Genomic DNA, 13,067 nt, shown 5'->3' on the forward strand with positions numbered 1-13,067 from the left:
AAGTGTTCCCTGGGGATGGGGACAAACATGGAACTTAGCAGGGTGGGTGGAAGGAGGGGTTGCCTCAAGTGGAGAGAGATCTACGGAGTGGAGGAGCCCGGCGGAAAAGTGAGTCCCAAGGCTCCAGCTCGGGGTGGAAGGAGAAAGAAGACGTCTACAGATCGACACCACCCCCCATACCAAAATGCATCCGGTCTCCATAGCAACCGTAGCTCCAAGAGCGCCTCAGAAAGAGCGGGGATAAGCAGAGAGGAGGATCGGTGTGTATGGTGGGTTGGGGGACGGGCTGGGTAGTGGAGGCACCACCTTCACACCTGGTTACACACATGCTGAACATTTAGCGGCCCAACATAAAGACCCCGTCAGCTGAGGCAGAGGGTACAGGCCTCCTCTGAGTTCCATTCAATCTGCTGAGGTTTTCGGGGTGGGGCTTTTTTCCGAAGGTTAAAGAGGAGATAGAATGAAAAACGCCTGCTCTGTGTCCTCTAGCCCTTTAGGGACCCTGGAGTTAAAGGCTGACTGTCCTCCAGCCCGGGGAGAAGGTTGAAAGGGCTAGGCCGATGGAGTTCAGACGATGAGATGGGCAGGTGTGCACCAGTCGAGGGAGGCCTCCCTTCCAGCCTTGAAGTCCCCTCCCTGGGACTCGGGGAGTCTCAGCGTTCCCCTAATTTGGCGTCCCACCCTCCTGACGCAGCGGAGACTATAATAAGTGCTGCCGTGGGCGGCTCTTGGAGGCAGAAGCCGGCGGCATGCTGGGCCCGGTAGGGGATGAGGGGGGAACGGTACCAGGATGCTGGGTGCCCTTTGTTCTCCCTGAAACTTATACCCAGTCCCTCCGTGGTCCTCAGTCAGCACCCACCAGCGCCCCCCTCCCACCCCCAGCAGAAGGATGACACCATCCCCAGAACAGAAGACCCTTCAACAGCCTTTTCTGAAAGAGGGGGTGAAAATGTGTTGCTTCTGGCTTAATATTCCTTCCTTTGGTTGCCTCAGTTTTCGTTTATGTTCAGTGGGAACAGAATCCTGACTCTTAAGAGTGGAGTGGAACAAATCACTTAGGAAGAGTGGTTTTCTCAGAGTTCAGCCTCCACCCTTCCTCTTTCCCTCCTCTCCAAAGATAAGCTGTGTTCCTCTACCTGGCCTAAACCTCTTTCCTCCCCCACTTTTTTTTTTTTTCCCCCTAAGCAGCGGGCGGAGCTTGGAGTTCCTCCCTAGGAGGCCTCATGGGGCCACTCCCTGCTAGGTCTCCTTTTCTAACCCCTGTAGGGAAGGTATCAGCGTTAATTCTCGGCAAAAGGTGGGGGAGAGATGGTGAGAGGGGTACCGGTGGAAGAAAGGCAATGAAAAAGGAATTAGACTGTTCCCTTAGGAACCTGAACCAAACTGTTCCTTCCCCAAGTGAACCAAAAGTTCCTGCTGGCCTCTATCAGAGGGGTCTGGCAGGAATCATCCTTGATGGAAAGAACAGTCTCTTGCCCACTCAACCCCACCACAACCCCCAGGTAGGCAGCAGCATGGAGAGCCTGGAAGAGACCAGGGTATAATGGAGGATATACTTCACCCAGACATGTTTAGTGAGCAAAGTAGCTAGCTTTTATTGGCTCTTTGCAGCTTCAGAGGCAAATTAAATGACACGAGACCAGAGATGACCTCCAGCTCCACTAGTTCCTTAGTGGTGGGGCCCTGTGGATAGAGAGAAGCTACTCCTGCCAGGGCCCCACCACAGGATTGAAGGCTGGGGTGGGCAGGAGGATGTGGCGGATGGTGTTGCCATGGCAGCACTTCCTCCCTGTGTTGTCATCATTGCTTTAATGGCACTAAGGAGGTAGAGCGGAAGGTGTGTGTGTGGGGGGGGGGCGCTGCCGGGGAGACAGGAACAGGAGCACGGGGAGGAAAGGGGACCGAGGAGAGTCCTGGGGACTTCTCTGCACTTTCAGCTGTGCAGAGCATGCTGTGTGAGTGTTATGTGTGTCTGGGAGCCTGAGATACTCTGAGTGGTGTATTTCTGGTATGCGTGTATGTGTGTGTTCTCTCTACAGCTGGAAAGCAAGAGGTCACTGATCCTTCGTGGGTCCTGGGAATGACCATATTATCCAGTCCTGGAACCTCCTGTCCCAAACTGCTTCCTGCCCCAGACTCCCCCAGCAGGGTCCAAGTCTACCACGGGTCTGTCACGGCCTGTCTTCCTCATGCTCACCCACTTCTCCATTGCCAAGGTCAGCTCAGCAGTGATCTGTATTTTGATCCCCTGGGAGGAGGAGCAGAGTTGGGGAAAGAAGAAGAATGACACCTCCTCTGTCTTTTTACATCCTTTCCAGATGTATTCTTTCCCCAAGTCCAGGCTCCATCTTGAGAACTAGAAAGTGGCTGATTGGGAAATGATGGATGACCCGGCAAGCCCTTATATGCCCCTGCTGGTCCTCAAGACACCCAAGTTGGGAGCTAATCCTTCTCTTACCTCGTACGCTGTCCAGCGAGGCTTGAATACTGTCCCGAAGTTCAGGGTCGCTCACCCTCTCTGCCAGCTTCCTGAGGCGGTTTAGAGCCTGCCTGGCCACCTCATGTCGTCTGACTTCTGCTCTCACTGCAGCTACAGCCAACTGCCTCTGGGCATGCATGTTGCCCAGACCTGTCTTGCTGGGCTAAGAGCAACCACTGGCCCTGAAGCCCATGGCCCCACAGCCCCCAAACCCCAGAAGGCCCCTTCTGTTCAGCCTCAGAACTCCCCTCCCCTGCCTGCCCTTCCGTCTGTCTGTCGACTTCACTTCCTGACTGGTGAGTTTCAAACCCACAGCCTGGGTCAGCACTACCTCCTGCACCACCCACCCCCTCTAGCGTTGGCCCATCAGCTCTGCCAGCCAGTCCCTGCCACAATTGCCCAGCCAGGTGGATGGAGAGGTCTTAATGAGCATCCGAGGGCCTCCTGTGGGAGGTGGCTAATTAAGATGGGTGTTGGTGAGGGGAGAGTGTGGCATGTCAGGTCCCAGGTGCAATCCCAAACTTTTTTTTTTTCAATCCCAAACTCTTGACCTATAGGTTTGTGTGCAGTCTCAAACCCTCACAGGAATCCACACACTGTCCGTCTGGCACCTTTAATGCCCTGCAGTCCATCTTACGGCTGTACTCCCCACCTACTCTGCACATACAAAGGGTTCACACACTTTACACCTTACAATGTAACCCTTCTTTAGTGGGCTACCCCACTGCAACCACCTCCTGCTTAAAAGGGCCAAGTAGGCACAGGGAGAACAAGTTATGGAGGATAGTAATCTGTAACCAGACAAAACCAGCAGGCTCCATGTTCAGTTACTTTCATAATAATTGACTTGTCTATAACACTTAATAGTTTACAATACACTTTCATATATATTGACTTCACAACAGGCCCAAGGGATAGGATTTCTATCCCTATTTGGCAGAAAATGAAACTGAAGCTCAGAGAGGCCAGAAAGAGGTGACACAAAGATAAGGATTTAGGTATTCTGATTATAATTCTGATACACTTTTCACTACACCGCCCAACTAAGACGCTCGCCAACCAGCTCCCCTTATGCCTGATACCACTGTCCTGTCCTTGATTTAGTCCCTGAAAGAGAGTGGGTGAGGAACTGAAGGACAGAAAGAGATGCGGTAGGGGGAGGGAGTGAAGAGGAAAACAGTGGGTAGTTTGATGTAATCATTTTGTTTCAGGACTTAAACCTTTCTGGCCCTGCCAAATGCCTCTTCTCCTGTATATCTTACTGATACTAATTTGTGATGGACAGGGGATTTTAATATATGAATGTGTAGTTGGAGATAAGAGAATTAGATTTGGGATTACCCACTGGAAACTGTAAAGTAGCCCAAAAGATAACAACTAGCAGTGAGTGTTTATTATGTGCCAGGTAACCATTCTACATATATCCTAAGCATTCTATATATATTAATTCATTCAATTTTCACAAGAGGTAGGTGTATGGTTATTTATCCCCATTTTACAGATGAGGAAACAGGCACAGAGAGCTTAAGTAACTGACCAAAAGTTACACAGCTAGTTAAGCCGCAAAGTTGGAAGCCCTGCGGTCCGACTTGAGCGGTAAGACGGTGCCACTTAGGCAGTCATAGAATCTAAGTACACACAAATGTAAATCATTCTGTAGGGCTGAAGGGAGGTTTTTTCATTTGTGTTCCTACTACGACTGCCTCTTTGTTTTGGTGGAAAGAGGAACTCTGTCTTTTCCTATCCCCACGCAAAAGGCGGTGCGTCAAAGCACTTATTCCTTAATAAACAGATATTGATCAACCACTACGCCCGCCCCTGGAGTGAAAATGTGAAGACTCCGCCTTCCCCTGATATTTATTCATATTCCAGGCCCCTCCCTTTGTCTTTTTTTTTTTTTTTTTTAACCGCCCAGGATCAGGCATGTGCTCTGAAGACTCCAGCACACTCGTGCGTCTTGTGGTTTTGTCACATACCGGAACGCGCCGCTCCGAGGCTGCTAATTTTCATACTCAATTTCTAGCATGTTCACACCCCGTCAGGAGGGGATATGGATCAGGCTATGTGTACTAGTGGACGCACTTGCAAAGATGAGAGTATTTGATAGGTGGTGTTATGCCCAACCCGGGGCCTCTGTGGCCGGGCTAAATAGCTTAGTATTTCGCTTCTCTAGGTGTTCCCGAATGTGATGCAATAGTAGCAAACGAGAGCGTCATCATGAAGTCATTGCGGGACAAGGGGAAAGGGGCAGGAGGGCCCTCCCTTGAGGGGAGGAGCCCTTTCACCTGGCCCTTGAAGCACCTACTCTTCACCGGAATTTCCCGAGAGCCTCCTCCCTCGGATAAGTCCTCTTGCAGCCGCCACCACAGAAATCTCCGTTTTCAATCCGGGGTTTTGAAATTTAGGCTCCGGTCTCTATGAGACTCTTCCGAAGCCCTGCCCCAAGTTTTAAGTTTCATCCAATAAAGAATCTAAAGGAGGGGCCGGCAGGCGGGTCAGTGACGCGATGCAGATTGATTGGCATTCAGGACACCGACGTCCTAGATTAGTCCCAAATTTCGCCAATCCAAAGGCGGGGGTGGGACGGTGCAGGCGCAGAGGATTGGGTTTGGCTGGACTCGATTTAAAGAGACAGAAGCTGTCGGGGTCCAAGACGGTCCGCGAGACCCTCCCCCCAAGTCCTTGGGACCACTTGGGTCCCCAAAGCTGGGGAGATGGTTTGCGGAGGCTTTGCCTGCTCCAAGAATGCGCTCTGCGCGCTCAACGTGGTCTACATGGTGAGGTTTTGGAGGTGGGGGGAAGCGCCAGGGCGGAAAGGCCAATGTAGATAATGTCTAGGGGACTTCGGATGGGGACAGGGATGTACTAGGGGTTCCGGGAAGATTCCCGGGAACTTCCGGCGAAGAGGGAATTCCTAGGGACTTCCGTGCGAAGAGGGGAGACTTCCGGTGATCAGAGGGTTTATCTAGGGCTGGGGAGGGGGGGGGGAGGTGATGAAGTGAAGGCTCATCGTGGGGATAAAGGCCCAGCCCTTCCTCTTCTGAATTTAGGCTTCTCCCAAATGGAAGTGATGGATGAAGCTAAATGTTCCGTTTTATATTCATAGACTTTACGGTCCCTGCCGCCTCTCAACCCTATTCCAGCCATTCTGACCTCTGATGGGAGGAGTGCCCAGGGATGGTCCTGGTCCTGGTAGTAGTACCTCTCACTCACTCACACAAAACTCAGTCCTTTATTGTCCAGCCACCGCTCTCACCTTGACCTTTGGCGGTGATGCACACTGGAATTCTTTTAAGATATATCCTGCTGTTTTCCTTAGCTGGTAGGCTTGTTGCTCATTGGAGTGGCTGCATGGGCTAAGGGCCTGGGTCTGGTGTCCAGCATCCATATCATCGGAGGAGTCATTGCAGTGGGAGTCTTCCTTCTTCTCATCGCGGTTGCTGGACTGGTAGGTGCTGTCAACCACCACCAAGTACTGCTTTTCTTTGTATCCTGACCTGAAGTGACTGGGGCACCCGGGCTCTTGGGAGGACTGTTAGCTAGGAAGTTAGAAAGGAGGGTAGGAGACCTCCAGTGTTTGGGGGATATGTCTTCTTGCTCTCCCTTATACCATACTCTATGAAACAAAAGCCAATGATTTTGTTTTCAACTGACATAATTGTGTAAGTTCTTTGACTAGATCAGATTGTTACTATAGGTGGAACATAAAGGAAATCTAGGACTTTTCTTTTTTTCCATAACTCTTCCTCTCAGTACATGATCATCCTTGGTTTGGTCTTCATCTTCCAGTTTGGAATCTCTTGCTCATGTCTGGCTATTAACCTAAGCAAACAGGTAAGAAGGTGCCCTTTCAAGTACTCACTTTTTTCCCCACCCTCTAACCTCTTGACTCCTTACTCTCAGTCTGGCCCCAAAGATCATTCTTAGACCCACTACTTCCAGAGCTATTTGCTTCCTTTGGGATGTCTGGCTAACTGCGTGAGGACCATCCAGAAGGAAGTGGATGATAATTGTGTCTGCACCTTTGCTTTTCAAGGACGTTAACTCTTTGCTTAAAAAGGGAAATTGAAACTAGACCTGGGATCAAAATGTTAGGGGATTCTTAAGATTAGCATCAACTGATTTCCTTCTGCCTATATCCTCCAGACAGATGTCATCAATGCTTCTTGGTGGGTCATGAGCAACAAGACCCGGGATGAACTGGAAAGAAGTTTTGATTGCTGTGGCTTGTTCAACCTTACAACCCTGGATCAACAAGATTATGCTTTCTGCACTGCAGTGAGCTGGCATGGGAGGGGTGGGGGGTGGCGGTGGTTTGTGTGATAGAAAACTGGCTAAGGCCAATGCTCAAATTGGCAGATTTGAGCTTAATATGATTGCCTGTCTCTAGCAGCTCACTTGTATTGGGGCTGTGTGCTGGTAGGAGTTGGGGGATGGATACAGATTCTAGAGAATTAGCCAAGAGTCCGGTCTATAGGATACTAATCAGGAACTGGAAAATAATTCCTAGGGTCATTCACCATAGTTACGATAGAACACCATAGCAACTCTGCATCCTCCAAACATGCATGTGTGTGTTTTTCGCTCAGGTCTGCAAGAGCCGGAGCCCCACATGTCAGATGTGTGGAGAAAAGTTTCTTAAGCATTCAGATGAAGCCCTGAAAATCCTGGGGGGTGTTGGACTCTTCTTTAGCTTCACAGAGGTAACATTCTCTAGTTCCCTTATATCCCTTCTGTACACCTCCAAGTCTTAGCACCAGAAATTCATAGTTCGTGCTTATCTCTTTTCTCTTTGCTGCTACAGATCCTTGGTGTTTGGCTAGCGATGCGATTTCGGAATCAGAAGGATCCTCGAGCCAACCCCAGTGCCTTTCTATGAGACTTCGGATCCTTCTGACATCTTTCCTGCTGTTTGCTCTCCCTAAGCTTTTTCTTCCCCTTAGGGAAAACTTGGGGTCTGTAGCTGTTTTTGAGAAAAAGGAAAGGGCCTTTGCCATGTTCCCTAAAGATGACTGAACAGTTAGGCTTTATGCCTTGATATGTTTTGCTGGGAGAAAGATTATAAGGAATAAAGAAAAACCCTTCTTCCTTCCTCTTTCCCTAAGTGGATATGGGAAGTTTCTAGAATTACATGAGATGGGATGGGGGTTGGAGTCATTCCTGGCTGTTTCCCCTCTTCTCCCTTCCATATGCTGGACCACCTCAACACATCTTTGCTCCAAGGTAAATCAGGGACAGCTCCAGAGAGAAAACTACCAAGAACTCTTGTAATAAGGAGGACCTGGTTTGGGGAAGTTCAGTAAATATAAAAATAAAAACCATTTAAACTCTAATCAAAGAAGCCATGTAAGTGCCTTTTCTTCTCTTGTTAGTAGAGGGGCTCCACTGACCCTGTGACCTAAAGAGAATCTGCAAGGAAGTTCCATCTTCCAAATGGTTTTTTCCAAATCCCCAAACAGTAAAGCCAATCAGAGGAAGAAACATTAAAAAAAAAAAAAAAAAAAAAAAGACCATATTTCTTTGTTTTGTTTGTCCTGTATAAAAAAGGATCCCAATATAAAGGTATAAAGAAGGAGAGAACAAGGGACATATCCCTTGGTGTAAGGACACAGGATAAGGATAAGCCTCAAAAAGAAGGGTGGGAGGGGACTATCGTTAAGGCGGTAAAATATTGTCTGTAAAAAGTTGGAGGAGGAGTCTCCACAGCTTCAGAGGTGAAGGCAGAGGTTGCCTTCTCAGTGGTGGGGCTCTCCACTCAAGTGTTCAAAAGAAGGGAAATTTGGTGTCTCTCGCCTTGGTTCTGTTCCAGCCATTCTGTTGCTCACTCTGCGTCACCTTCTGCCTTGTGTAGATAAGAGTGCTGCAGGGCTCGGAAGGCAGAGATTCGCTTGTGTGGGTTAAAAGTCAGCATCTCCTGAGAAGGGACGCAAATGTCAGAAAACATGGAAGAAACAAAAAAGACTCCTGGTTACCCCCAACAATACCTAGAATAGGTAATTTTCTCTATCCCTCTTGTGGACAGCCATTCAAAACAGTAATAAAAACCAGCCCGTTCACTAACAAGCCTCAGTAACAACAATGCATTTGGGTTCCTTTTATCCTGCTCCATTTCCCCCTACTGGTAGCTCAAGTAGTAAAATAAACTGCCTGCAATGCAGGAGACCTGGGTTTAATCCTGGGTTGGGAAGACCCCCGGACAAGGAAATGGCAACCCACTCCAGTGGGCTACAGTCCATGGGGTTGTAAAGAGTCTGACACGACTGAGTGACAAACACAGGATTTCCCCCTGCAGTCTCGCCCTCTGCCCATGCCTGAGTCTATTACCAGCAGCAGCTGTGCTCCAGATTCCTCCAGCTCAGGGACCACCGACTGCACTGGGCGGGGCCCTCTGGGGGAAAAGGCTCCTCGGGGTAGAGAGACATCTCGGGGCCAGTCATCCTCTGGGGGCAGTCCAATCAGGCTATGGGGAACAGGAGAATTCTGGTCAGGAGGGCCCTTTTCCAGCTCCCATCTCCAGGGGCAGAGCCAGCTGCTGTCAAGGGCTCAGCAGAAAGAGAAGGACTCGGAATGCAAAGTTCTTCCCCCTTGCAGGTCACTTACTCAAAGATTTTGCCTAACTGGTCAGCTTCAGAGTTTCCACAGAAGAGAGGCCTAAGGTGAAAAGAGACATTCATTCCAGTAGCAGTCTTTCGAAGACAGGGTGGTAGATAACTACTTTCAGAGTTTCTGGCTATGGACAAGGTAGCCAGTAGTAAGTGGAAGAGCGGGCAGGGTATGAGTGTGGTTTATGAATAAAAGACTTGGGAAATCAAAATCAAAATACTTGGGCCCCATACTTTCGACGAAACATCTCTGCGAAGATACAGCCAACGCTCCACATGTCCACGGGTGTTGCATACGTAGACTGCAAAAGAACTTCTGGAGCACGATACCAGAGTGTAACAACCTGATGGGAATAAGTAGTGCAGATGAGAGCCCTGCAAGTTATTGCAAAGCACATGAAAAAACACTCTCCTTCTCAACTACTATGGGCAGATCCCCCAGCCAGATCCCATCTTGGCCACCATCATTCTACTGACCACAGGTGTAAGTGCCATCTGGTAGCTGTAGATTCTGGCCAGGCCAAAGTCAGCCAGCTTGACTGTCCCACCACTTGTCACCAGAATGTTCTCTGGCTTCAGGTCTCGGTGAACGATGCAGTTGGCATGAAGGAAATCCAGGCCTCTTAGAAATTGGCGCATCAGATCCTGGTTTGGAAGGGGGAAGTACAGAGAAACTGGGAACCAGGTGCCACACCTGAAATTACAACAGAAACTACCACAATGGTCTCAAGCTACCTCTCAGTGTCTGCCCACCCTACTTACCTTTATGGTCTCCACTGGCAAGCCTGGTGGGGGTGCCTTGTCCAGATAGGTCCTGAGGTCTTGGTCCACATGCTCAAACACCAGGGTCACTTTGGTCTCCCGGTCAGTTCGGGCTGTTGCACAGACATCCATGAGCCTGGCCAGAACAAATGGTCACTCACTGACCAATGGTCTTGGACCCAACATGGCCTCCCCTATTTCCTCAGGGTTCCCACTCCTCTTCTGACCACCACTCCACATCTATAGGTTAGGCTGTCTTTTTCCTTTCACGACCCACTCCCACGCTTCCATCTTCTTCTCACCTGACAACATTGGGATGCTCAAAAGCCTCCAGACGCCGCAGTAAGGCCACCTCCCGAACGGTGCTGATGGGCAGGCCCCCTCCAGCACCTCCTCCATTGGGGACTCTTACACTCTTGAGGGCCACAAAGTGGCCACTGTGGGGATCACGGGCCTTGTACACTGTCCCATAGGCACCGACACCAATCTCAGCCACTGGCTCATATCGGGAGGTAGCCATTCTCAGACCAGAAGAGACCCTACAATCACAGAGGCTCAATGAGCCTGCAGCAACAAAGTGACTCCCACAAAAGACATCACAAAGACAATACCAACAGCATTCCCAAACTTCCCTGAGGGCAGCCCCCTAGGTAACACAATAACTAACCCCAAACCCTCCAGCCACGTGAGGCCGTATAACTTTTTCAAAGATGCATTTTCCTTGGGGACCATCAAGCCCCACACAAGGAAATCCCATACGACACACCCCCTACATCAAAGACCCGACACCCAGTTCCTGAAATTACACCTCCCTTCGGCCACAAAGGAACATTATCACATCCTGCCCCACTTCCCGCCCTCGAGCAACCCTTCCATAACCAGCCCGCGTAGGAAGCAGTGGAGGGCGAGAATGGTCCCCATTCCTGAAAAGGGCTACACTCACCTCGCCCCGTGTCAGGAGCTGCGGGGTCGGCCCGTTATCCGGACCCCGAAGCCGGTTCCTGCAGCGCCATACACTCGAGGTCTGTCCTGGGCAGCTGGACGCTATGGGCCCGACCATAGACACAGGCCGCAGGCTAGAGCGGCCCCCTTTACCCCCACCCTCACCATGTGACCAGCTGCCAAAGAGGCGCGCGGAAATTGGAGGGGCGGGGCGAACGCCGGACGTTCTGACCACGTGAACGGACTACTCATGCGCAGAGGGGCAGCCGAGAAGCGGCTTTGAACGAGAAAGGGGCGAGGAGGGGAAAGAGGCGGAGGAGAGATGGCAACCACATGATCTGTTGCTATCACACGTGACCGTTTGACATTGCTTGGAGGAGCAGGGGTGTGGTTACGCTGAAGGGCACGTGACTGGCTGCCTTAACTCTGGCTGGGGCAGTGGGGCGGGAGAAGAAAGAGGGTGGAGTCCAATGCAGTGCCATGGCAACCTGGGCCACCCAAGATTCCCAACTCCGAGCTGCAGGCCGAGCCTGAGTCTCACTACCCGTCTCTCACTCTCTCTAAGCGGGGAGGTGGGTCGAGGGACGGGAGGTGGTGCTGTGGTCTTTCTGCTCCATCGCCAGCGGAAAACATGTTTTCATTTGTGTCTTTGTTTCATTCATTCATTCAGCAAATGTTTACTAAGTCCTTGCTTCCTGTGTGTATGTGGGGTTTCTTTTTTTTGTTAAATTTTTTTCGAGTCTCAGACACTTGACCTTTTTTTCAACTAGTGATAAGGTTATCTATAAAGATACAGTCACATATTTTATATGTGGTCATATAAAATAGGGAGTAGACGGTGCCCAGTTCAGTTCGGTTGCTCAGTCGTGTCTGACTCTTTGCGACCCCATGGACTACAGCACGCCAGGCTTCCCTGTCCATCACCAACTCCCGGAGCTTACTCAAACTCATGTCCATCGAGTCAGTGATGCCATCCAACCATCTCGTCCTCTGTCGTCCCCTTCTCCTCCCGCCTTCAATCTTTCCTAGCATCAGGGTCTTTTCTAGTGAGTCAGTTCTTTGCATCAGGTGGCCAAAGTATTGGAGTTTCAGCTTCAGTGTCAGTCCTTCCAATGAATATTCAGGACTGATTTCCTTTGGGATAGACTGGTTGGATCTCCTTGCAGTCGAAGGGACTGCCCATGTGAGGACAAAACTGGGATTAAAGGACTAATGGAAGGCAGGTTAGTACAATAATCCAACAGGACGTGTGGCAAGGTAATGTCGTCCCCTCTTCCCAACTTCCAAAGCAGAGACCAGATACCTTCTGACAGAGAAGTTATTGATGAGCCAGAAAGAGGAATACTTGACCTTTAAGGTTCTTTTCTGCAGTAAGATGGTATGACGTGTGTATGATATTATATACATCACATATAGATATACATAGGAGTGAGCATGAGCAAGGAAGTTACCACCACACTGCATGAAAGTGAGTGTTCCCTTCTGCAAACCTTGTGACTCCTTATATGGGGTTGTTGTGTTTCTCTTTTTTTCCCCTATGGCAAGCTTTCCTAGCCCTTGTCCTAAGAGACTTTTCCCAAACAACCTCTGCTCACAGACATCTAGGTAGACAACAGGCAAGTTTCTCTGACTTCCCTTGTCTTACTGACTCCAACTTCTTTGTCTCCCAACCCTTTGAGAGAATGGAAATAAGGAAAAGAAGGGATCAGTTTCTCATTTATGAGAAACTGTCTAAAATCTGAAACCATTTTATTACTCTATTTGCTCTCCTTGTGCCCTAACTTCTATTCTCCTTAATCATCTGGCTGAGGATATGAGTTCAAGCTTGAGATTCATATAAACCATGCTCCAGGGCGAAATGGAAGACATGTCAGTACAGATTTCCCCTCTTTGCATTCTGATAGTTGTAGTCCTGGGTCTTCACTGGCAAAGGCAACTGGAATTCTGGTAAGAAAAATCCCAAGGTGCTAACTGATTAAGGGGCTTGTGAGGTGAATGTTTCATTGACTATTTTGCTAGGATTGGTGGGTTTGTAAACCTCTGGAAGGCTAAGTTTCTCTGAGTGTGTTAAACTTTCATCCTACACCAGCAAGATCTCACTTTAGCCTCACCCTCCACATAAGCTCACTGTTTTTAAAATAGAAGTCATCCTCCATCTTGGCTTGGGTTCCAGACCCTTTTTCTGATTAATTCATTCATCCATCCAAAATATTTGAATCATTTGTAAGAGCATTACTCTCCTTAATCACTTTCTATTGAGGATCTTTAGTTTGGCAGTCTGT

General features: G+C 49.5%; 2 protein-coding genes across 6 annotated transcripts; one reads left to right on the forward strand and one right to left on the reverse strand.

The window, feature by feature from the left end:
• Positions 1-5,017: 5,017 nt before the first annotated feature.
• On the forward strand, positions 5,018-7,820 carry TSPAN31 (tetraspanin 31). Of its 5 annotated transcripts, XM_055578770.1 has the most exons (7): positions 5,025-5,256; positions 5,586-5,671; positions 5,799-5,966; positions 6,233-6,313; positions 6,626-6,757; positions 7,069-7,182; positions 7,284-7,820. In XM_055578770.1, the coding sequence occupies exons 2-7, from the start codon at positions 5,657-5,659 to the stop codon at positions 7,356-7,358; spliced, it is 585 nt and encodes a 194-aa protein (XP_055434745.1). In that variant the 5' UTR covers positions 5,025-5,256; positions 5,586-5,656; the 3' UTR covers positions 7,359-7,820. The 5 variants fall into 5 exon arrangements, with proteins under 5 accessions (XP_055434740.1, XP_055434759.1, XP_055434753.1 ...); XM_055578765.1 differs by lacking the exon at positions 5,586-5,671 and having other exon boundaries at positions 5,018-5,256; positions 5,799-5,927; XM_055578758.1 differs by lacking the exon at positions 5,586-5,671 and having other exon boundaries at positions 5,023-5,256.
• Positions 7,821-7,994: 174 nt separating this feature from the next.
• CDK4 (cyclin dependent kinase 4) lies at positions 7,995-10,975 on the reverse strand. Its single transcript, XM_055578749.1, has 8 exons — positions 10,787-10,975; positions 10,146-10,382; positions 9,844-9,979; positions 9,559-9,726; positions 9,316-9,425; positions 9,080-9,130; positions 8,804-8,939; positions 7,995-8,393 (listed from the first exon to the last, which is right to left on the reverse strand). Exons 2-8 carry the CDS (start codon positions 10,361-10,363, stop codon positions 8,301-8,303), a joined length of 912 nt encoding a protein of 303 aa, XP_055434724.1. The 5' UTR covers positions 10,364-10,382; positions 10,787-10,975; the 3' UTR covers positions 7,995-8,300.
• Positions 10,976-13,067: the final 2,092 nt, after the last annotated feature.

Source organism: Bubalus kerabau, chromosome 1, assembly GCF_029407905.1.
Source record: "Bubalus kerabau isolate K-KA32 ecotype Philippines breed swamp buffalo chromosome 1, PCC_UOA_SB_1v2, whole genome shotgun sequence".
Taxonomy (NCBI): Eukaryota; Metazoa; Chordata; class Mammalia; order Artiodactyla; family Bovidae; genus Bubalus; species Bubalus kerabau.